Raw genomic sequence first — 23,981 nt, 5'->3', positions numbered from 1 at the left:
GGGACTGCGTTTTTACGTGCATCAAAGACACACAATTACAATGATGAGATTTACAGATGAAAAGATCAGCTGCACAAAACCCAGATCTGATTAGAGTCCCTTCAAACTACGTGATGAACGTCCAGATGCGCAATACTTGAAGCACGTAGCATGAAATGAAGTAAAATGTACACAACAAAATCATTAAATCCAATGAATCCAATTTATCGGTGGCCTAAATCCTCATCATTTAATTATTTGAAAATGTAGTCGCTGTAATTACACGCCAATGTTGTGCTTATTCTTCATGTCGTCGCCTTCTTAAAATATTCATATTTTTAAAAGTCTTTTTTTTTCAGGTTTTTCAGAAAACACACACAAAAAAAACTGGAGATAAAAGAACTTAAGGAGTTTAAAGCAATAAAAAAAACAAAATTGTCAAAAAATTGCAGGCCATTATTTTAAGACGGTGACGATGTGGTCCATGATGGTAGCCTGCCTTTTATAGAAGTAACTAACTTTTATAGAAGTAAAATCCTAATAGTCATATAATTATAACTTTTCAAAGTTTACAATGCCGATGACGCAACTTGATAAAGAAATACATCTGAATAATCCCAGACCTATATTCAGTGTTAAACAATTTATGTTATATTTGGAATTCACTTTTGGACAATTTATGACAGCCAATAAATTTGTCGTTAGAAGACTTAAAACTACAGAAGAAAACCTGCTCTGGAATTTATTATTTATGGGAATTTCCACACCAGTAAGTGATTTATTTGCCCTCAGGAGTAAAAGGAAAAGACTCAACAGTTTTTGTGAGAAGCTGGTGCGGTGGGATATGTTGCAAGTTTGTTTTTACAATGGTGTTGTTTGTCTGTGAAAGCACTCTCAGACTTCAATTTCCTTCCATATTGTGTGTTAAATGGCGCCGTATGGCAGAGGGACAGTGTCTCATGCGTTTGCACTTCATCCTAGGCATTGTCCACTGTGCCACTGATTTTATTAAGTGTGGAGCATATGGAATAAGTTATCACCTCTCTCAGCATCTAAATATGATTGCCACAGCCATCTGTTGCAAATTTTAAACATATCCCCAAAATTTTATATCCCATTTGAGTCCTGTATCTCACTGTCATTTCTGGAAGCCTGGACTGACAGCTTGTCAGAAATAATAACACCAATCCAAACCTTTCACCAGAGTAAGTCTGGCTGCTGCTATTATCTCATTAAGTTTATTGTGATCAATTGGGCACAATCCACCAGGGAGTTTAGACGGTGTGATAACCACTGCCAACAACAGTGTTTACAGGATGACAGTGGGCGGAAATCCCCTCATTTTAACACAGTTTGGATTCAACTTGTATTTAGAGACACAATTTGCTGACAAGATAAACCATGAAGAGGAAAAAGATGAATCATCTGTGATTGTTTCAGATTTGCAACCAGCGCCATGTGCTGCCTCGTTTCCTCACCCCGAAATCTCTCTATGTTGTGGCCCTCAAACATGCATGGCAGTAATTACAGCCAGAGACCCCAGATTTACTGGTGCATGACAACATACATTTCAAAACTGTTAATTAATTTCTGGTGTGTGAGCTGTCAGTCACCCTGTTATGCCCATGTGCTTTGAATTAGATTTTCTTTCTTTTTTTTTTTCCTGAAAATCTTTCACATGAAGCAATCAGGTTGTCATGGGTACTCTTGTCCTCCTGGGACCAGCTCCTGTTTCCTGTCTGACCCTGGCTAACATGAGGGTGAAGTCGGCTGGTAATGAATCGGTTTCAAATAAGAGCTGCAGCATAAGCGAAGCAGAAAAAACTCATTAGTCTGGTTTATACACTCCCCTGAGCTCTGCAAACACACGCACACATACAGGGAAGATGGAGAGTGAGTGAGACATTTGTAAAAATAACTGCAATAGCTACGGGGTGAGAGTATTAGTGTTCTAAAATCTAAAATCAGATGTCTCAGTTGGAGTCAATGGGAGCAAGCAAAGTGCAGCAAGTCTCATTATAGTAAATAACAGTTCTTCAGCTCAGCTGGCAGGTACACTTCCATGATCACTAGAGGGCTATCAAAGCCAACGTCTGACTCAACTGCTGTTAATGGGCAGGTGCAGCACAACACGTGTTAAATGATGTCACTCTAGCAGTCGGTTCTATCACCTGCAGAAGATTTGATCGTGGAGTTTTTCACAAGGCAGGGTGCGCAATCCTTTGAAGGTAAGCGTGTATACTACCATTTTAGCAGAGACACACACTTATTAGTCATATAGAGAGACCACACACACACACACACACACACACACACACTGATTTACAGCTTGGGCAGTTGTCCCCTCAGTCAGCGTCCTGAAGCTCCTGCAGTGCAGACGGGGGTTGCGAGGCCTCGGTCCTACAGATTGGATGTCCTTCTCAGTTTCCTCTCTTATTGGTTTCCTCTACTACAACCTGCAGTGTTGGAAAGTACATTTCCTCAACTTTTGCCCTGAAGTACATTGATTCTGAGGTTATTTAGTTTTCCATTTCTATTTCACAACATTTCAAGTGAACTATTGTTTTGACCCGTTCCCCTTTGACAATTGATCAAACAACGGTTCAAACGTCCAAAGAGGTGAAACTGTTCGATGTGTCAGATAAAAGATGAGGCCGATGTGTAAACACAACTTCTGTCAAACCCCACCTACCCACATCTCATGACCCAGAGAGGTGGCCTGACCGCCATAACCACCTAACGCTATATAAAGTCATGTCTTGGCCTCAACTGGCTTGGCTGCTGGCAAGGAGACCTTTTACCGTAATTTCAAATACAGGACTCACTTAAAGATGTCAGTGCTTCCTTCCCCGCTTACGAGCCGTCAGAGCTGCAGATTCTAAAAATGTGAGCGACGGAAATTTATTTTTGAACCAAGCACAAATAAGCTGATTTTTATTTATATAGCATCAAATCGCAACCAAAATAATTCATGACGCATTCCAAATACAGCAAGTCAAGTACCATAGTCTATAAATTCATTCAGTTTAAAGAGACCCCACATTTACCCCATGAGCAAACACTTGAAGATGGCGGTGATGAAAAACTGCAGGTAGAGATGTTGGAGCGGACCCATGCTGTCAGTGGACGCCCGTCAGCCTTGACTGTTCAAAGAGAGAGACATAGAGAGTCCGAAAGGTGACCTTGAGTGCTTTGTAGGCACCCTTAAATGAAATGCATTATTTATTCAATCATTTATAAAGCTTGAATCTGTCTGCATCAATCCAGATGTGCAGATGGATGTGTCGATCCCTCTACTGCCTCAGAAGAATCCACCAACTCGTGTACTCTCCCGTGTTTTCCTGCAATGACTCTGTAAACAAGAACACAATGACAAAAACCAGCCTGCTGCACCTCTCTGTGTTTGGCAAACTCTCCGAGCCATATGTCAGCATGGGGTAAACTTAAAAACAATGTTTGCCACAGCGAGCATTCACAACACACAATGTGTACAGAGCAGCTAACCCATATTCTCCCTGCAGAGGGTCACAATGTGGCAGCTGGGCTTATTTACTCAAAGGACTTGTGCTTGAGTGAGGAAAAGGGCCTGCGCTGTGTCTGACATTCTGAAAATACAAAGCGATGCCAATGCAAACTCAGGGGATTATATGTTTTCTAGTTGAGTGATGCTGTAAATATGAATGGCTTTATTTATTTAATTTGTGGTCTTGGGGTTCTTTTATGCGGTTCTCAGGGTATTGATGTGTGAATGAGACCTCCTTGGCCTGTGTGTTTGTCTGCGTCCCTGTTTGTAAGTTGGAGCCCATGTGTCAATCGGTATTTTTAGCACCACCTCTCACTGTGTTGCAATGGCACTCATTTGCACCCCTCTTCTCAACCCCCCCACCCCCCACCCTTCCACTCCATCCCAGCTCAGTCAAAACATTCACTCTCACTGGAAGGAGCTAGCAACAGCCTGCCTGCCTGAGAATTCAGAAAAGAGAGGGAGAGTTGGACATCCAGAAATGGAAACCAGAGGCAGATCAGACTTCGGTTACCATGGTAATAAAGACTTCAGGCATGGCATTCAAAATTACTCAAGTAAATTAGCTGAGTGTTGTTCCTCCCTCAGGCCAGGGCACATCTGAATGTGAATTAAAATAATGTAAGGATAGCAATAGATTTATGTCTGTACAAACGTATGTATGCACACACAAGCCCTGAGAACATGACATGACTGGTTGCTATCCATTGCTGGTTATGGTGAATAAATCCGAGGGTTCTATTGTTAGAGAGATTGGAGAAGAATTGAAGAGCTTTTATTCTGTGGCCGCCTCAGACAGGTGAGAAGGGGTGAGGGGGCTGGAATGACGGTTTGAACAGAGGGCGACAGTTGTGGAGGAGCCTCCCAAAAATGCCACAGCAGAGTCTGTAGTCCTCTGTACAGATGAATAGAGGGGATTTCTAGGGGGTGGGGGGGAACCTGATACTAAAAAAAAAAAGAGTCTGCACCCCCTCTACAACACCACCACCTCACCTCTAACTCCTCCCACTGTCAGGAAGAGGAGGCACAAGTGCGCTGGTACAGCTGAGAGGGTCTCCAGGGATTCCTGACTGTGTAAAGGGTCATCTGGAGCATACCCCCCCCCCCCTCCACCCCACCACCACTACTTCACCCTCCTTCCCCACATTCCCCTGACAACACTGAGTTCATCACACAAGCTCACTTCACGCACCTCCAGCTGCATGATGACAAGGGCGCTCCAAGACAGGATTTATCTTGAACATGTTCAAAAGAGGCTGCATGGTGTCCGCCAAAAAATGTATTCCTGTGAGGGTAAATATTTAGAGAGCAGAAAAGTGTCCCTCAGAAAATGTGCTCCAGTCAACTGCTGGATTATGATTTAAATTAGGACAAAGGACTTTCAGAACTGGCCTGAGTCCAACAAAAGATAAAACAAAAGGGAATAGAGAGAGAAAAGACAAAAGTGAGAGGAACTGACACAATGGTTTTCTTCACCAAACACCTAAAAAGAGGGCTGTAATGCCCACCGTGATCCCCCACTAAGGAACCTCCCCCCAGGGCAAACTCTGACCCTTCGACCCCTGACACCTCCCGTGCTCACAGATCCTCTCGGGGGGCCTATCAAACACAACCTGCCTTAGGCCCATGACACTGAAACTGACAGGGAATAGACAGTAAACAGACATTAGTGGGGAACGCCAGGGTGCAGTTGTACATTTACTCAGACACACATGTGCACACACTCACATGTACAGTATGTTTAAACATGGACCTGAAGTCACACATAGATGTAAAGACAGACGGGAAAACTGACTCACCCTGGTGGCTGTCCTGCATATTTGAGATATTTATTGATTTTGGATATTTCCCAGAGAAAAAAGACACTGGAGGAGATGTTTGAGAGGGCAGTATGCTTGGTATGCGGTTTTACGCCAATTCCCAACATACTGCAAGCCTCACATTCTGCAACTGATCTGTGTTGTCTGAATCCTGCAGCCCTGCACAGCTGTCAGAGCATGACAGGGGGTGGACCGGCTGCCTGTGTGTGTGTGTGTGTGTGTGTGTGTGTGTGTGTGTGTGTGTGCATTGCCTGATGGAATGTCTTTGAGCTAAAATTTCCATTTTCTTTTATTCTTATGTTTCCCATTAATTTTGATATTTACGTATTTTTTGGACCTAAAATTCAAGATATTTTCAGAGTGTATTGAAAATGACAAGCAATAGATCATCTGTCATCCCTCCCGCATGGTATAGCGTTTAAGAAAAATTGGAATTTTCTTCTACATGTAACAACCTTGTGAAAAAGTAAAGGATTTCTTTCAACTTTTAACCCACTTTTTTCTCCCCTGATGAAAATCCCCTCCCTTTTTGATAGACCATTGATGTTCAGGCAGCTCTTTCTTTTCCTCCTCTTCATCTTTCTTTACCTACCACAAAGAGCACCTCCCTGTCCTTGCTGACTCATCGCTGTAATACAAGTTGAAGCTCTCTCTATCACTTTCTCTCTCTCTTCACCTTTCTCTCTCTCGCTCTTTCTCTGTGAGTGAATTCCTCACAGGATCAGACCTGCTTTCTATGCTCCACTGCTTTTCACTCAAAGCCAGAATGAGTGGTGAGGGAGGGAGGAGAGAAAGAGGGCTCAGTGACAACAAACCAAAACTCTGAAGAGGAACTTGGCATATTTTTTTGTGAAACAGAGAAAAAAGAATTGGAAAAGGATGAGGGTAAAAAAAGATACAAAAAAAGAATAGGAGAGAGGAGACATGGGTGAAGAAAGGCAATAATACTGAAAAAGGTCATAATTTCTGCCAAGGGATTTGCAGTTGCCTGGACAACGAACAAAGCAGTGGCGGTTGAACAATGTAGACTACAGAAAAGGCTGAAAAGAGACGGGGAAGGTTCTGGAGAGTGAGGGAACAAGAGCTGAGAATTACCCTGCTCATCAGGAGGATAGTTGCTGGGAATCAGTTGACGCTTTACTGGTGGATTTTGTGGTTACTAAATCTCAAACAACTAATTTCTCCATCAGTTCTTTAATTCAACCCAGACTACGTAACTTAAAAAAAAAAAAATTGTTAAATCATTATTGGAAAAAGTTGTGAAAGAAAACCAATACTTGTGTAAAACAAGCTTCCAGAGAACCAGAAAAGTTTCATAAATGGTGACGTTCTTGTAGTCAGTTAATGATATGCAGAGAAAATGAAGCCAGACCAGATGAGAGAGCAACCAAAGTCTTAAGAAATACAAAGAACCTTGAAGACAGAAGGGGTGTTGAGGGGCTAAGGGTGGAAAGGCGGAGGGGGTGTTTGGGGTGGTGCTGCTCAGCGGAGCGGGAACAAGGAGCTTTAGAGAAGAACGAGGCCTTCGCAAAAATTTAATTTTTTGATACAAACAAATCAAATATTCAAACAAAGTAAATTAATAGAAGGGTGAGCCGAACACACACTTTAGAGTTTGAAAAGAACAAGTTCTCATTTTTGGCTGTCAGTGTACCGTTGTTATCATTAATTCATTAACACGGGGCTTTGATGTTGTAGGTGGTTGAAGTTGAGCTAATTTATACCGTCTCAGACTCCTGTGTTGCTTCCCTCTAAAATACATCATATTATTTGAGAAAGATGAGTAAAAGTATTCATGCCTTATGCAGAGAGTTATGCATGTAAGAATAAACTGAGTCTCTTTGACGGAATTGCATAAACAGTCAAGAGGGATAGAAGTATTTGACCAGTGTAATAATAATTTCATAGTTCCAAAATTTTTGCATACTAGATTTATAATTTACATGATAAAAGTAATCTTAAATTATGCTTTCACAGAATTTAAAAAGAAGGTTTATATTACGCAAGTCATAAATTGTATGTACCTTTACTTGCTACTCTGCTAAGAACAGTCTCATAATCTAAATGTGGGCTATGAGTGCAGTATAACTACTGAAACAACCAGTACACACCGATCAGCCAAAACATGAAAAACTACTGACAGCTTCACCACAGAGTACAACACAACAGCCCTGGGTTAAATCCCCTTTTCTTGAAGATTATGATGCACAGTTTTATTTTTTCAGTGGTCATTTTGGAGGCTGATTTGTAGCGTCTACTCTCATCTTTCACATTTCTCATCTCTCTTTGTGTCCAAGGTTAGGAAATTAAGATGAATTCTACCTTCTTTTATTAACTTAGAATGTAAACCAGCATTAAATAACTCATAAACTCACTATATTGATACTTGAAGTATCCTTTTAAGTAGGAGCATTTCTTGGTACATTATGTAAAATGGGGAAAATGCGCCTGAATGGGACTTCAGATTACATTATACAATGAATTTCAAGTGTTTTTATTTTGTCCAAGGGTTCCACCACTGTATGGTATTTATGACTTTGCTGACTTATTTATAATAAAGAATTTCTGATTCTGATTCTGGTAATAGATATTTGATTTATCAAGCGAAAAAAAAAACCCCTCATGTTACTGCATTCTTGAGGTAAATTGTGAAAGCGGGCACATAAGAACAGGCAGCAGAGAGAATGTTCCTGTGTTTATCCAAGGTGGAGTTGAGACTGTTAATGACCTTTATTGTCCCTCACCGCTGATTGAGTGCCAGCTAAAATTTCCCTCCTCTCAGTCAGACAGGCAAGTACCAACACATACTGAAAAGGCTGACTGAGCTTTTGGTGTAAACACACACGCACGCACACGCACACGCACACACACGGGTCTTTTGAAACACAAATTTCCACCTTCCACTTCAGCTTTACCTCAGGCTCTCATATCAACAACTCTCAAGGTTCCAGCTTCATTGCCATGCTTTACTGCAAACCCTTCAATCTGGGTCATTATAGCCCAGAGGCAGTAATGGTATACAGTTACACCACCAATACTCTGTAATAAAGTTTCTCTTAAGAGGTAAATACACAGGCGAGGTACTGGGGGGTGGGGGGTTACATTTAATGGTCCAGGTCCGATGCCAAGGGGCAGAGCAGATAATTCGTAGAATTAACAAATTGATGTTTTTAAAGAAAAATGTTTTCCTCCACTCAAAGGGTTAACAGGGTGAAGCCACTTTGTTGTATCGCGTTCCCCAAATCTCCGTGTTGCTGTAGAGGAGGAAGCAACTCCCCGAAGCCTCTGACTGAATTTCACTCCACAGTGTTGATACAGTCAGAGTTCCCGCCCACGGGAGGCTCTGATTGGACGAAGCTCATGAAATATTCAATCAGACACCTTGCTCTCAGCTGTGATTGGACAGAGCCGGTGCAGTTATGTAAATGAGCACCTGGTGGTGCCTGCTGGCCGGTCGCTGAGCCCGAAGTGTGGTTGAAGCAGGGGGCCGATGAAGAGGAAACCCGGACGGTCTCTTGTCGTCAGTTATTGCTCTTCATTATTATTGTTTTATTGAACGACTTTGTCTCGCTCTCTCTCGCTCTCTTCTCCCCTCCCACGAAAGTGTCGAGTTAAATTCAGGCGGCGAGTCCGACACCAACCCCAACAGTTGATCGGATAATTTCTGAGTTTTGTTTGACAAGAGCTGGACACACCAGGGCTCGAGCTGACAGCAACAACTGCTCCGTTTGGATAGCGGATCCTTCCAGTAAGAAGCTGTGAGTTGTTACGGTGGGGTAAAATAAAAACAACAAACAAAAACAAAACCACTTAAATACCCCGCATCGACAAGTTTGGATTGGAGTCAGGCGGACTGACACACTTCGGAGTGTCTTTTTAGGTGAGTTTTGAGAAACCCGTTTTCGTTTCTGCGGACGTTTCTACTTTGCACGCGCACTTCACTGAACAAGCGGCTTAACGTTGCGCTTCGATATTTCGTGTGTTACTGTATGTGTGTGTGTGTGTGTGTGTGTGTGTGTGTGCGCGCGCGCGTGTGTGTGTGTGTGTGGCGCTTGGCGTCTATAAGTCTCGTTGTGAGTCGGGTACGGCAACCCTGGACGCCGGCCACAGAATGTTGGGAAGCGCATTTGAGGTGTAACGTTGCGCCGGTGTTTGCACGTTTGTGTGGCAGAGACGTTATGGCATCTCGCGACTGCGTAGATGAAATATTCTGACAGTGTACATCATGGTCTAGATTTATTGCAAACTGTGTTGTTAAACATCTTGCTTAATGTGTGCCCTTGGCAGCAGAAAAACATTATTCAGAGACCTGATTTATGCCAAGACTGTTCACCCAATGTATTTTAGTTTAATGTCTTCCACTCTTATTATCAACATTTACATTTCCAGTCATCACCTAGGCCTATAAACTTTCATAATATTTTATGGGCTGGGTAAAGGTGTCACTGTATTCTCCCTTCGCTTAATTTACAAACGCACACAAACCCCCCCAAGTTAAATAACGCTCAAATGTTTACTATCACCTCCATGTGTCCAGGTGGTGGTCACCCCCCTCATCATTAACCCTGTGACCTCACATTATTGCAGCTGACCTTCACTGAGACCATCATCTCTGGTTTTATTCACCTACTTCCTTTGGGGAGCTAATCAGTCACTAGAACCAGAACCTGAAACGATCACAGGTTGGCCTGGTGCACTGAGAGAGCCTGAGTTGAAAGAGAAAACATTGTCTTACTCAGGGCATGAGGTCCCAGACAGATGAGACTTTGAACAGGATGCACTTCGTGTTTTTGTCGCCAATGAAAAAAAGGGGAATGGCGTGAGTGATTCCATCGTGAGGGTAATGATTAATGATTCTCATCTCCACTGAATGGGGCACAAATCAAGGAAGGGTTACGATCTGAAACTGCATATTTGTGCTTTTGCCTCGGTGTATTTGTGTGGATGTGAGGTCATCTGCCGCTGGCTTTTCCATCTATGTTTGCCTCTATGCTGATGTAGCAGTAAACAACAGAGGTGTGATGGGCCAGGCACTTTTGCCTCCTCGTTCAGTCTGTAGATGTAGGGAGATGTCTGAACAGGAGGAAGTACACTGTGTGAGGGGCTGTCTGTATTATTTGCCAGTTGAGTGGAAATAAAATTCTGCTTTCTCTCTTGTGTCCCTCCCTCTCGGCACATGCAGCAAATGCAGGAGCATAAATTGAGGAGGAGTCCTCAGTGTTAGTACACAGTCCCTCATGGCAGGTCTGCTGGATGTTATCTAATGGGCATCTGGCTGCTCAGTCTCCCACAGCACCCCTTGAGAGCTGTTGGCCTTGCTTTTTATACATTTTGCAGTGCAGTAGAGTGGACACAGAATATATTAAATAGCTGGATTTGACCAGTAATGTAAGTATAATTGTGCACCCTTGTAGAAAACTTTGTATTGATTTGTTTAGGTCTTGGCTGGCTAAGGAAAGAATTACATTCATTTTAGGATTTGTGCAAAGGTATGCACAGAGAAAAGTATCTGGTGCAGTTTGTGAATGTCCTGATTGTTTTCTTGCTGTCTAAGATTTTCAAATAAAGCAACAAATGTTTATTTATGAACGAGTCAAGGTGGTGCTGGTGGTTGTGACAAGCTTTCACACATGGAAGAGTAGCCCATGCTGCATTGTTAGCACTAGTTTGTCTAGTCTGGTTAATCATTAGCTGGTCTTTTGTCCTCTATCTGGGTCATTGTTGTGGTGGCAGCCATTGCTCTGTAACTTTATCTCTGAGTTTCTTTCAGGTTGTTGATCACTCTGAAAGGATGTCAGTAGTTTAATACAAGTTCCCATCCCTGAGGAAATCCTGCACAAAGACTGGATTGAATTGCTTTGCTCAGTTGCCTGATCTTTACGCTGATGTGGCTAATGTGGCTAGTTAACCACATAAAAAAGCACAGTGCTGTTGCTTTCTTTTACGTGACTCCTTGCAGTGATCTTCCGTTTAACAGCATCTTCTCTAATTCTATGTGTGGTTGTAATTGGCTCCCTGAGCAGGAATCTCAGGGCCACTGGAGGAATTCATTGAAAGACATGACACGGTTTCTTGCCTCCCTCCCCTCTCTTGTACCTTTTTCAGTGGGAGGTATTGGAACTCTACTATCCACCCTGTTTTCCTAAACCAATTTGCCTTCATGTCTAGACAGCTGGACTTTTCAATTGCATTTGTCTCACGTGGTCACACTCAGGGCAGGCTCGACTGTCACAGGAACAAATTAATTGTGTAATGAGTGGCGACACTTCAAAGCAGGATGTTCTTTTGTTCATTGTCTGTGAGTTCTTGCATCCCTATTTGATTTCTCTGAAAGTCATACATTCCCATCGATAGGATCTCCAACCCGCGCACTTTTGATCCCCTAATTGGTCATTCTGGCTACTTTTTCTCCCTCCCTACATCACACATAGGAGGCCAATTCTTTACCTTCATCTTCTATCTTTGCATTTCCTTTGAAATTTTTTCCCTGCATATTTCATTTATTCTTGTCTCTCCACTTTTCCTTCCTCCACTCATCCATCTCATTCCCTGCCTCACTTCCACTATCATCCCTGTTAGTCTCCTCATTTATCTGCTCCCTCATCCTATCCAGGGTGCCCGGGTGGTTAGATAGCGCTCGTGCTGCTTGGATGTAAGCAATCTGGATGCATATTTTGGCTGCTGAGCTTTCTTCAAAGAAATTGTCACAGTATCTTATCAAGGTATATTCCACTTTGGCTTGATGGATCATTTTAACAAAGGGGGGGGGGGGGGGGGAACTGTCCCAAAATGTATCAGTGACAACGTATTGTCTTCTATATTAATAAAGAGAGAGGCAAAGGGTGACAAGTACCAATTAGCTAATGTAACTTTCTCTTCTAATGAGTCAGAAACATTGGAGTACTGTCATTAACAATATAAAGTTAATGATCTAATGAGTAAAGGACACACCATCAAATTGACTTCCTTCAGAAATACCACCAGTTCAAATTATTCCTTCTGGAAAAATTTAATGAACATTCAAGACAAAAACTGTCACAAACGTAAAAGCCAGTCGGCGCTCTGTTCTCTCCGGTCTCGCCCTTTCTCTCGTCAGTTGATTTTTCTTTTTTCGTCTCTGCTCAAATCCTCACACTGTGGTGTTTCTCTCCCACGTGCACACTCCATGCCTCTTGTGGCTCAGTACACACCGATAATTACTCACGCCTTTTGGCTAAGTAAGTGCTTTTGGATTGTTGTTGTTACAAAGATGAAAATTGTGTTCAACATCAAAGGCTACCTTCTTTTTAATGTGCCTCCTCTGTATATGATGAATTTTAGTTGTAAAGACATCCACACTGAGTAGGCTGGACCTGCGTGTCTTTACCTCCTAGGGGGTTTACAGGGGCACATTATCATTGGGAAACTGTGTAATTTAAATCTCTTAACACTTTTTCTTCTGCTGAGAGAGATGGGGAAGTGTGATGGAGGTGTCAACCTGTGCCTGAGGCTTTTAACAGAGATTCATCGTGTACGAGTTCTAGCAAATCCCAGACTATATGTTAATCTTTCACCAAAGGTTTTTGATGTTATCTCATATGTGAGATTATTTTTGCTTCTCCGCTACAGAAGGTAAACATTAAACAGGTCAGTATTGTCTGAAAAGCATTTCTTTCTCATTAAATGAGGAGGCAGTATATGCCAGAAGGGTGGGTTAGGCCTTAGTTCTAACTTCTGTTTTTCTCACTTTGACTCAAAATGCTGAGCTTCACTAAACTCATTCCTGTTTGACCTGATCTCACTGCATTTCTTTCTGTTCTCTCTGGGCCATCCCTCCTTCTCTCCCTCTATGCACCTCTCCCTTCTACTGTTCCCTCCCTTTTTTGTGCTCACTGGATGAATAATTCTCACCCTCCTGCGGGCAAAGAGTTGCCTTTGTCCCACGCTCATACCGTCATTGGAAGTCTATGCTTGATTACTGGAGGGAGTTTTCCTCCACCATGTCTTACTGTCTGCAACCGTTTTTTCTCTGGCCATTGTGAGAGTAGCGCCATGCTGTCACATGCCTCTCCTCTCACCCCATCCTCCCCTCCACTTCTCACTTGTTCTCTGACAGGTGGCAGTGAGACTGTGCAAATTGAATTCAGGGAATTGGGCTGTGGCTTACTGTCATACTTGAGCCCTAATATTGCCTTGATGTCAAACTAGAACCAGACATTTACATTTACTCTGCTGCCTCACTGTCACATTGACATGTTAGCGCTACCTCATCTCTGTTAAAGTGTCATTAGGATCTTTACACCCATGCTTCAGTGTAGGTCAAATTGATATTGCCTCGCTGTAGCAGCCAAGGTTCATTATCATGCAGCAGATAACTTGGGTTCATATTTAGGACAGGAGCGAAAGGTCTTTTATTAACTTACTTTCTTTGCAGAAAGTGAAATGGCCCACCTCTAGTTCATGATGAATCATGCTGAAGAGGAGAACAAGGAGCTGAGTGAGGGCATCTATCTGCATGTAGTGACTTGTATTGAGCCCTGAGAACCAAAACTGTCTTCCAGTTCCTGTCAGTCAAAAACCAGTTTCCCAAAACATAGTACAAAACACTCTCTGTTCTTGTGTTTTTTTCCTCTCTGTCCAAAAGGAGAGGATTTCACTCTTTATTTTCATGTTTCAGCTGATAAACAGCCAACCCCGTGTAGCTCATTTTGATTGCCAGAGGTGTGAACAAGGATTTTTCTTGGATGGATACCGTTTTGTTATGCTCAGTGTTGTGTGTCATATTTCAGCATTGTAAGAACATCTACTTTGGTTTTATTTTGGTTGTTCTATCAGACAATACACCTCTCTTCTGGGTTGTGTTTTTACAGATTATCTGTCAGATCAATGCTTAGTTTCTTATTTCTTCTTCTTCGGCCTCAGCAGAGGCCGTGAAATAGGAGCACAGTGATACAGCTGGTCCAGACTTTTGTGTTTGTACTGCAAGTGTATAACTACAGACACATTTTAGCTCTACATCTTCTCAGACTCAGACTCAGTTTTATTTGTCACCAAGGGATCGAGCCCAGAGGCGAAATGGAATTACACACTCAATTGCCTGATACAGCTATCACAAACAGTCACAATTATTACAGGTTGATCGTAATAACGGCACACTTAAGAATTAACGACAGCACATATACATTTGTTGTGTATGTACGCTAAACTTGAGCAGTCCGTTGTCCCAATGGAGGCAAGTGAGAGTGAGGCATCGCAGCGTGGGCCGCGCCGCCAATCCTGGGGTGATAGGCTGCAGCCAAGGTCGGCGCTGCCACCCCAAGGGAGGTGGAGAGGGCAGAGGCGTGTCTGATTAACATGAGACAAACTGGGAACCTTTTTCCACACGTTACGAATTTTTAATTGCACAAATGCTTACCAATCTACAGACAGAAAAATGGTTTTAAAATTTGAGGAAAGATGAGGGATTAACTCTATTCCACAGAAAATGTTACTGGAAAAGTTGTAATGGAAGATTAAGCCTTATACTTAGGATAAACCAGAAACCACTGAATACTATTAACACACATACAGTAAGGCAAATGCAAACACAAACCCAGTTATTCACTTTACTGTCCATCACATATGTCAAATGAGGAAATTGACTTCTCTCAACTAAGAAGCAGGAACCAGTTTGGCATTTTTACTGGAAAAATACTAATTATCTTTCCGCCAATTTAGTATATTGTTTAATTTCTGTATCCTTTTTAACCACTTTATGTTCTTTTAGCTGTGTTGTGTTCTGCTCTCACAAATTAAATTCCCAATTTAATAGAGAAAAGAAAGTTATTTGAATTCTGGTCATGCTTTGTGACCACCTCAACACTCTAACACAAAGGAAAGAGAGGTTTCTGGCCCGCAAGCTGGGTGTAATGCTTTGCTTCTGCTTTTACAAATAGGTTTGTGTGGCTGTGCTTTGATTAAGGCATTCTTTATTTGCCAGACCACCCTTTGGTAATCAGTCACATTTGTCTTTGTCTGCCATGCACATAGGCTACACATTGCTGCAACTGGTGCTGAGTGAGGGGCAAGGGAGACCTGCTTCCATGGATAAAGTAGACAGCTAAGAGATCAGAGTTTTCTCTTGCCAAGATTGATTTCAGTTGTGTTGGATTTCATATAAACAGACCCAGCTTTAAGACTTTTTTACCTTTGTCAGGTAGGTTATATTGTAGTTTGTTGTTACTTTTATTCTGTCTATTATCAAGAACTGTGACGTGATTTTCTTGAAGCTTGGTGTGAGGGTGTAGTAAAGGCTAGAGAGGAACCCAATAGTTTTTGGAGCAGGTCCACCAAATCCAGGATTCTTTTGAGATTGCAGAATTGATCAGTTTATCAGTTTTGCATCAATTTCTTGGAATCTACTGGACACTGTCTGGAAAAATATGCAGGCTTGTGCATTATGAAAAGTTTCAATATGTGCAGTTTGGTGTGGAACTGGAAAAAACTGTAGATTTTGTGGATTAAAACATGATTTTATACTGTCTGTTAGCAGGATACTAAAAAAGCTAGTTGGCAGATTTGGTTAAAATTTGGGTTACAAGTGATTATTTTTTTTGGATCAAATCGTAGATCCTCAGAATCCAAACACTTTTTTTGGTCATAGGCTGGATGTAATATCTGGTGGTATTTTTTGCATTGAAAAAGGTTGGAACACTTGGATTGTTTCTACCTTCACAATGTTTTCTCAGCATCAAGCGTGGATTCATGGGTATCTGCCTAAACTCCTGAAAACATTGTGTCTCAGATTTGTTGTGGGTTGTGATATTTGATTCTCTCTGTGCCACAAGGAAGGTATGGTTTGAATTGGGTCATTTTGTGTGGTGAAAGTAAAGCTGAGCTGTCTTAATGAGTCATTCAATATTCTGTGAAGCTAAAATGTTCCGGGAAACATGTTCTTATATAATCTCCTTAACATGCAGTCTTTAATGGTCATGATTCACCACCTCCTTCCCTCTGTCAAATACTACACTATTTTTGTTGTCCCGCTTTGCTTTGGCTCTACATAAGATGTTACCTAATTAGTTTTTCTGACTCTGCTCTTTTCTTCCTTCAAATCTCTTTGTCCTGTTAAGTGACTCATTCATTCTTCATCCTGCTTCCTAACTAAAATCATATACTTATGACTTACACTTGGTTTTATACATGAATATTATGATGCACAGCTGGAGAATGTGATGACTAATTAATGACCAGTAATGTGACCAATAGCTGGGCATAACACCAACTTCCCCCACACCTTCCTGACATATGCATCACCTTTTAGTACAGCGGCTAGTCATTCCATGTGTACTGTATGCATATCAGTGATGGTATACAGCCTCCACTTACCCATTCTTACTGGCTGTAAGTGGGAACAGCTCTGTTTTTTTTGTTTTGTTTGACAATTTTGAGTAAAAGGTTATTACACTGTGTGATATTATCAAATTTACTTGAAGGAAATTCTTTGAAGAGGAAGACAGAAAGCCCTTGAATAGATTTGTGGAGTCGGACAAGTTACAGTTGTCCTTGTAGCATGTGTCCTGTAACAATAATGAAAAAGAGATTAGCACTTTCCTCATTTCATCCCTGACTCACACAGGAACAAGCTGTTTTCTGGAAAGCCATCAAATGACCTTGTTTATTTGGTACCAGCTCATCCTTCAAAGTATTGTGAGGCACGCAGATTAATTCCCACTACCTTCTCTGCGGGACTCTGGATGTAGTGGTGCGTACAACCTAACCAGTGTCCTCCATGCTGGCGGAAATCTGAAACAAAGAGCTCACTACTCCCCGTCTCCCCCCGTGGCCATTAGTCATGTCTGGCTGAGGTAGCGTGTTACTCTCTCTGCCCATGATTGAAAACTTCACACATTGTGGAGGAATAAAAAGACGCTTAATTAAAGAGGCTCAAAGGTTTTGAAGTTTGTAGAATTGAGTATCTTTATTTTACTCAACACTTTTTTTTTAGATGCATTTCCTTCCACTGAGTTGTTTTTAATACACAGAGCTACAGAGGAAATGTGCAGATGCATCAAAGATGGGTTTTTTAGTAAACAACGAACAGTTGATTTTTTTTTTAGCTATAAGTTAGATGAATAGCAGATGAGAGCAGGGACTTTTAAGGATGGTGATTGGCACACCACTTGGGTACAGATGGAAATGTTTTCAATGACTGGCATAAAATCCATGTTTTCAAGAGATGACGTCATACTGACTTAGCCTAGATGACCAGACATTTCTTCCACCATCGTGGGGTAATCAAATTTGGTCTTATTTTTTAAAACGTCTTAACGTTATTGGATGTATTTTAATGACATCTTTGGTGCTCAGAGACTGAATCTTAACTTTGATCCTGACTTTTGTCTCTCACACTACTGAGAAGTTGCCATTTCTGGTTTTAAAGGAATATTTAAACACCTACTGGGTTGGTGGGTTGCCTTCAGATTCATTACATCTTTGATGAGCCCATCTTATCTATCAGCATTATCAGATCAATTTTCAGCTTTTCCATTACTTTGTTTTGGGATCAAATACCTCATACTCCCTTCAGCAAATGTTGACATGCAAAATAAAGATGTTGAGCATTCTGTCCTCTTAACATGAGTTTGTTAGTATATTGATACTATTTGTTCTTCCTTTATCTTGATACAGTGTCTACAGTGATACTCTTCTTCAGTTGGCTACTGTGAACTTTTCCATTCAAATGATTTCCCATGAAATCCCATCTTTCACAGCCACTGCAATAATGAGCAAATGCTTTGACTGTCAAACTCATTGTTAAGTTTGGCTGATATCATGGCGATAACATAACTGCAACTGAATAAAAAGAATAAAACTTCATCTGTTATTGACTACGTCTTTGAGGTTTCCAGCTGATTTTTTTTACTGTAGTGACATTAACTGCAACCAATATCTGCGGTAGGAAATCACTAAAAAGGCAGCACGGTGATGCAGTGGTCAGCACTGTCGCCTCACAGCAAGAAGGTTCCAGGTTCGAGTCCTGGCTCAAGCACAGGGTCTTTCTGTGTGAGTCTCCTTGTTCTCCCTGTTCCTGTGTGGGTTCTCTCTGGTACTCCAGCTTCCTCCCACAGTCCAAAGTCATCAAGAGGGCACGAGGCTGATTGATACTCTAAATTGACAGTAGGTGTGACTGAGTGTGAATGGTTGTTTGTCTCTATGTGTTGGCCCTGTGATGGACTGGCGACCCGTCCAGAGTGAACCCGCCTCTCGCCCGAAAGCTGCTGGGATAGGCTCCACCCCTCCCCCCGCGACCCTTAACAGGATAAGCGGTAGAAAATAGAGGGATGAATGGATGGATGGAAATCACTAAAAAGCCTTGTAAAAGTTATGGATATGCTTCCAAAAATGCATACAGGGTTTTAAAAAATGTATAGCTTGATAGTTAATGGGCTAAAACAAGTAAACCCACCTGAGCAATTCTAGACCACTTGCTGCCCTGTATACTGAAAAGAAAAATATGGGGGCACAAATGACACTAACCATTGCCAAGGCACCCATGCCAGTTTTCACTGAAATAATCTAATTATAGAAGCTCTGGCAAACTATATCAGTGATGCAATGGCTGCAAACTAAAAATGTTCTCCTGTGTAACACCCCCCCCCCCCCACACCCATGTCTGTGGCTCTCTCTTATCACTTGTGTTTCATTGTGGGGGACAGAAACAGCAGCTGCTCATAAGTATTCATTAGTCCTGCTCCTGGATTAGCCAAGACGAAATATGAGGGTCTATTGGGCTGCTACTGCGCTACCTCCTTCAGAACACAGTGGCCCTTCTCCCTGTCTCTTAGCACGAACCACAGCTGTTCAACACCACTTGACTCTTCCAACAACATTGTTCTCAGATGGCTGCAGCCACTTTTTTTTGCCTGGAAAGCAGACCATTCCACGAGCGCATGCAAATGTATTTTTGTCTGATGATGTCGGCCTCGTCACTTTTGTCCCTGTTAACTGACTTATTTGTCATGATTTCCTCTGTTGATGTCTTCTTCTCCCCTTGCTGTGTCTGATTAAAGTTTGTTTCTCTGGTTGATTCAAATATACAGACTGTTGAAGATAATGTTTGTTGACTTTGTGGTGGTTGTTATGGTTACAGCCTCAGCTCTGTGGACTGAGACACCTGGTCAGCAGAGATTCTCATATCTGGTTTTGCCAACAGAGCTTTACTGTAGTCTGGTAAGCTTCATAGTTTAGCATTTTGTCATCTGGCATACTCACACGCATACTTACTCATTTGAGTGACACCGGTATTTTTCTCCAAATAATAATAAAAAAAATCCTCCTTTTTCTCCTTTGCCGTGTCTCCTTACTTGGAACACATGCACATGTATCAGTTGCGTAGTGTCTAAGGACAGGCCCAGGACAGCTGCGCTGGCTGGATATGTCTAGGATCTCCTCTATGCCCTCATACGCACCCCTTGCACACATGCATACTCTCCCCAAGGCCATAAGTCACTCTCTCCACACTGCCTCTCTCCTCCCACAAACACAAGTTATTGCTTCCCTTGTTCAATAGTCTCAAACCAGTTGATTTCCGTATCTGTGCCAACTCTACTCTACAACTCTGTTTGCATACATCTCACCTCCCCGCCTCCCTCCTCCGATCTTCTGTCACTACAGCTGTGTGTCAGCTGTCAGCCTGTCACAGTCTAGTGGCAGATGAAGTCGATACACAGAGGGTCCAGGGGGAAGAAAGGCTGGTCTCTTTTTGCCTCCCAGCTGTCACTCCCACTTCTGACTTCCACTTTTCATGACTTTTCTTTCCTCTCTCTTGGTTCACTACTGGACATCGTTCTTAGGCAAATTCACAAGGAAAGCATGCAGAAGCCTTATCACTAGATGAAATGCTTTTTTTCCCCTCTCATTAATTCACCCAATGGATGAAATCATGTGGGACATTTTCAGGAAAGAAAGCACTGAGCAGCATGTCATGGTTATGAACAAACTCATTTCACATGCAAAATGTTGGATGTGGTTCTGCGAGTCATTTACATTACAATAACCTTGCACAAAACACATTTTTGTCTTCATCATCAATACTCTGACATCCGTTGTTTTTTCTTTATTTATTCCATACTGGTGCTCCAAATATGCTCAATCATATTAAGGGAAAGTTGGTTTGAAATCAGTAATTTGGAGAAATGATTGGCATCATAAATACAGGAGGACTAAAATTCACTGGGCATAAACAGGGCCAGCTAATTATACCATCTACAATTACTAAGCTGTTTGTACCCTTTTAAAAGCAGCAAAGCACTATTGTATTCTTGCATTCAGCTGCCAACAGAGAAAAACAAATTAGTGTGTGAAAGTGGCCTTTGTTATATAGCTTTGTGCTTGCTCCTCTGGGGTTTGGCCCATTGCTGAGCTTGGCACGCAAAACATTGAGAAACAAATGACTGAGAGACATGCTGCGTGCTTTGGACTAAGAGGATTTGATTGAGAGGGTTGAGTTATCGATGGGAAACGTGAGCCCCTGCTCCAGGCAAGAGCTGTATGTTGAACGTGTAATGCACATGTGGGTTTAAAAATAGGATGAATTTTGCCTAGATGGGAGTTGATGTAGAATCTTAAGGAAGCATTTATTTATGTTAAATTCTGACCTTATATATATATGTCTGTTTTCAGGTATGCCTGTGGTCATCAGTGTGTCTCCGGACAGGTAACCAGGTGTGTTGCTGCTGTCATGGCCTTGCCAATAGTGCAGCTGTTGCCTGTCACTGTGATTGCAGTCCTGGGGGTGTTGGCGACATCTTTGGAAGACCACGAGTGGCACTTTAACCCAGGTAGGATGTCACCTGCACACACAATACAAATCCTACATGTGCACTGGTGATTGATGGGTTGTCTTTATATATTTTTTCTTTTTCCTCCCCAAAGAACAAGCCTGGCACATTTTTATAGCTCTGCAAAATCAGGCATGATTTCCCTCCTCCTGTGCCCAGGACCACCAATCATCCCTCCTCTTGCTCTAACATTCTCCTCACATTCTCAGATCAGTAAGGCTCATTCTCCGCCTACTATCACCAGGCAATCCTGTGCTCTCTCTCTTTCTCTCTCTCTCTCTGCCAGCCAGTTGTGTGTAATAGGAGAGTAAAATAGCGCCCCCCCCCCCCCCCCCAGCTCGTCAAGACTGCTAATGCACAGGCAGCTCATGAAGTGTCAATCAAAATATGAGGAAGGGTGAGCATGGTGGGGTGACTGATGTGAGCCAACCAGCTGTAACCAGAGGAGACTGTTTGCAGCTCAATCAACCCTCTGACGGCAGCAGCTTGACAGTGTTGGAGACTGGAGCTGAAGCTGACAATTATTTAAATTCTTGTCAAATGCTTCTTTCCATTAAATTACTTAATCTATAAATGCCTGCAACAGTTTTCATTCAAGGTGACATTACAGTCCCTGTTTTGCTCAGTCAGCAGTCCAAAACTGAAAGACATTGAATTCCTAATTTTTTTTTAAATGGAAAATAAAGCAAATACTCATGAAAGAGTAGCTTTTTGTGGGGAGAACTGATGGAAATAACTGAAATCATTTGTCACTTCAGGCTGTTCACAAAAGCATCTGTAATCTCTATAATTGAGTAATCATTATAACTGTGCACATTTAACATCTGAACTGCAATTCAGTATATTGTTGGATAGCAAGCAGAATGTTTTGAAATGCTATGTCAAAAGATTTGCATCATGCTGAGTTTATTGTTACATTTTTTAAATCTCATTGACCAAACAATTAATAGATTAATTGAGACAATAGCCAGCAGATTGTTTTATAGTCATTTCTAATCCAAATTGTGGTGGATCAGTTGCTGAACTTGCAGATTTATTGACCTTATTTCTGCAGTAAATGAGAGTATAATTGGTTGCTTGATAATGGAAAAATCTGAGATAGATGAATAGAATGTGGCATAATACACAAACGTCCACTCAGTTTGTCCTCTAAAGTCCTAAATCAAGCTAGCATTAATGTGTGGCGTGTGGTCTTCACGATTAATGAGAAAAAAGGAACAATGAGGACATGAGGAGGAGACAGAGGAGAAGTGAAAATATTGCAGATGCCGAGGTGTTGACTTGCAGTGTGATCATGATGTAATGAAAAGGGCACCTGTCTGTAGGACGTGGATTGTGTGTGTGTGTGTGTGTGTGTGTGTGTGTGTGTGTGTGTGTGTGTGTGTTTGTGCGTGTGGGGTTTTAGTGTTTGTCACTCAGTCCAACATTCCAGGCCGGTGACTCAATGACAGAAACTGAGGTACCCCCACCCCCTCCTCTCCGTCATCCTCCCCTTCATATCACTGTCTGTTCGCCTTTCTGTTTTAGAATCAGAATCAGAAATCCTTTATTCATCCCTTCCAGGAAATGATTGGATTGCAGTTCTCCATTTCACAGTAAAAAACAATAAATAATGAAGAAAAAAATTAGAAATCAAGAATATAAGAAGATATCTTTTGTAACATATTTACATTTTTACACTGAACAGGATATTTGTATTGCACGATTTAACCGAGAAAAGCAACTCTATAGGTTGGGCTGCATCTTTGAGGGAGGGGTTAAACAGTTTGATAGCCACCGGTAGCAATGATTTCCTGTGGCGCTCAGTGGTTTAACGTGGGGTATGGTATCACTACTCAACCCTCCGTCAGCCCTTGTCTTCTTTGTCTTCTCACACACACACCCCCCCCCCCCCCCTCCTCCTCTTGACTTCAGAGTGGATAGCGGGGTCATTGGGTAATCCCATGCTATCTGGATCATTTGATAATGTCTACCACTGGAATGGCGTCTCACAGATATCTGAGAGCTGTCTGTGTTCATTCTTTGCTCTTCGTTTCTGTTACTCCTTTGTTCCTTCCCTGCTAATCTCTGAGCAGCGGTAACTGAAACAGGGGCTGCGTAGGATCACTGAAGCCCTGAGGTGGTGGCTGTGTGAGGGATGGAGCACTTGGAAAGGCAAAGGTGTTGTCTTTGAGAAGATAGGCTGTGACCATTCTTGCGCTCCCTTGGGTCGTTCCAGTAACTGATAACTGGGCAATATATGGAAAAATACTAATTTGACACTTTGATCAACAATCATGTGACAGATTTTTAATAATAATACCTTTATTTTATAAGGCACCTTTCATGGCGCTCAAGGTTACCGTAAAACAAACGAAGAATACATTTATAACACTTAATGTAAAAGCAGACATCGCAGAGTAATTAAAGTTGAAGGTAATTAGTACTTGGTGATGAAAAATTAATAACATTTCATACATTCAGACATATTCAAATACCCAGGTCATGCTGAAAACAAATCTTCATCTTTTGTATTGAATTTATGTTTTTTTAATTGATAAGATATCTAAGGCTGCAGTATTTTGAGAAGAATTATCCAAGAGCTGTAAATATAAGTTTCATATTCATATATGAAATACTACAGACTATGTTTTATATAGTTACAGTATAAAGAGGAGAGCAGGATGAGAGCAGTGTAATGATGTTTTACATCAACACATTATTTGCCCCCCCCCCCCACCAGAGAGTCTCTAACAGATGAGAGGAAAGCAGCAGTTTTGAATGTTTTCCCTTCTCTTCTGGGTGTGGGTTATGAAGCAAGAAGTCCGGAAGTTTTTCCAAAGATGACATAAGAACATTAAGCTCCGTGACCAATGATGG

General features: G+C 41.9%; 1 protein-coding gene across 3 annotated transcripts in view; it reads left to right on the top strand.

Annotated features, from left to right (window-relative positions):
• Positions 1 to 10,686: 10,686 nt before the first annotated feature.
• The window catches only part of ddr1 (discoidin domain receptor tyrosine kinase 1), a 38,438-nt gene continuing 25,143 nt past the window's right edge, over positions 10,687 to 23,981 (top strand). For 2 of the 3 annotated variants that reach the window (XM_086218179.1, XM_086218178.1), the window contains exons 1-2: positions 10,688 to 10,710; positions 20,965 to 21,122. In XM_086218179.1, the coding sequence (XP_086074305.1) occupies positions 10,709 to 10,710; positions 20,965 to 21,122 (160 nt within the window). In that variant the 5' untranslated portion in view covers positions 10,688 to 10,708. Of the gene's footprint in view, positions 10,711 to 20,964; positions 21,123 to 23,981 lie in introns of all 3 variants that reach the window. The other variant, XM_086218180.1, reaches the window with a different exon arrangement.

The sequence above is a fragment of the Aulostomus chinensis genome, chromosome 11, assembly GCF_037954235.1.
Source record: "Aulostomus chinensis isolate RoL2024-O1b breed Wild chromosome 11, RoL_Achi_v1.0, whole genome shotgun sequence".
Classification (NCBI taxonomy): Eukaryota; Metazoa; Chordata; class Actinopteri; order Syngnathiformes; family Aulostomidae; genus Aulostomus; species Aulostomus chinensis.
The sequence above is the reverse complement of the archived record's forward strand: the minus strand, read 5'-3'. Positions and strand labels throughout refer to the sequence as shown.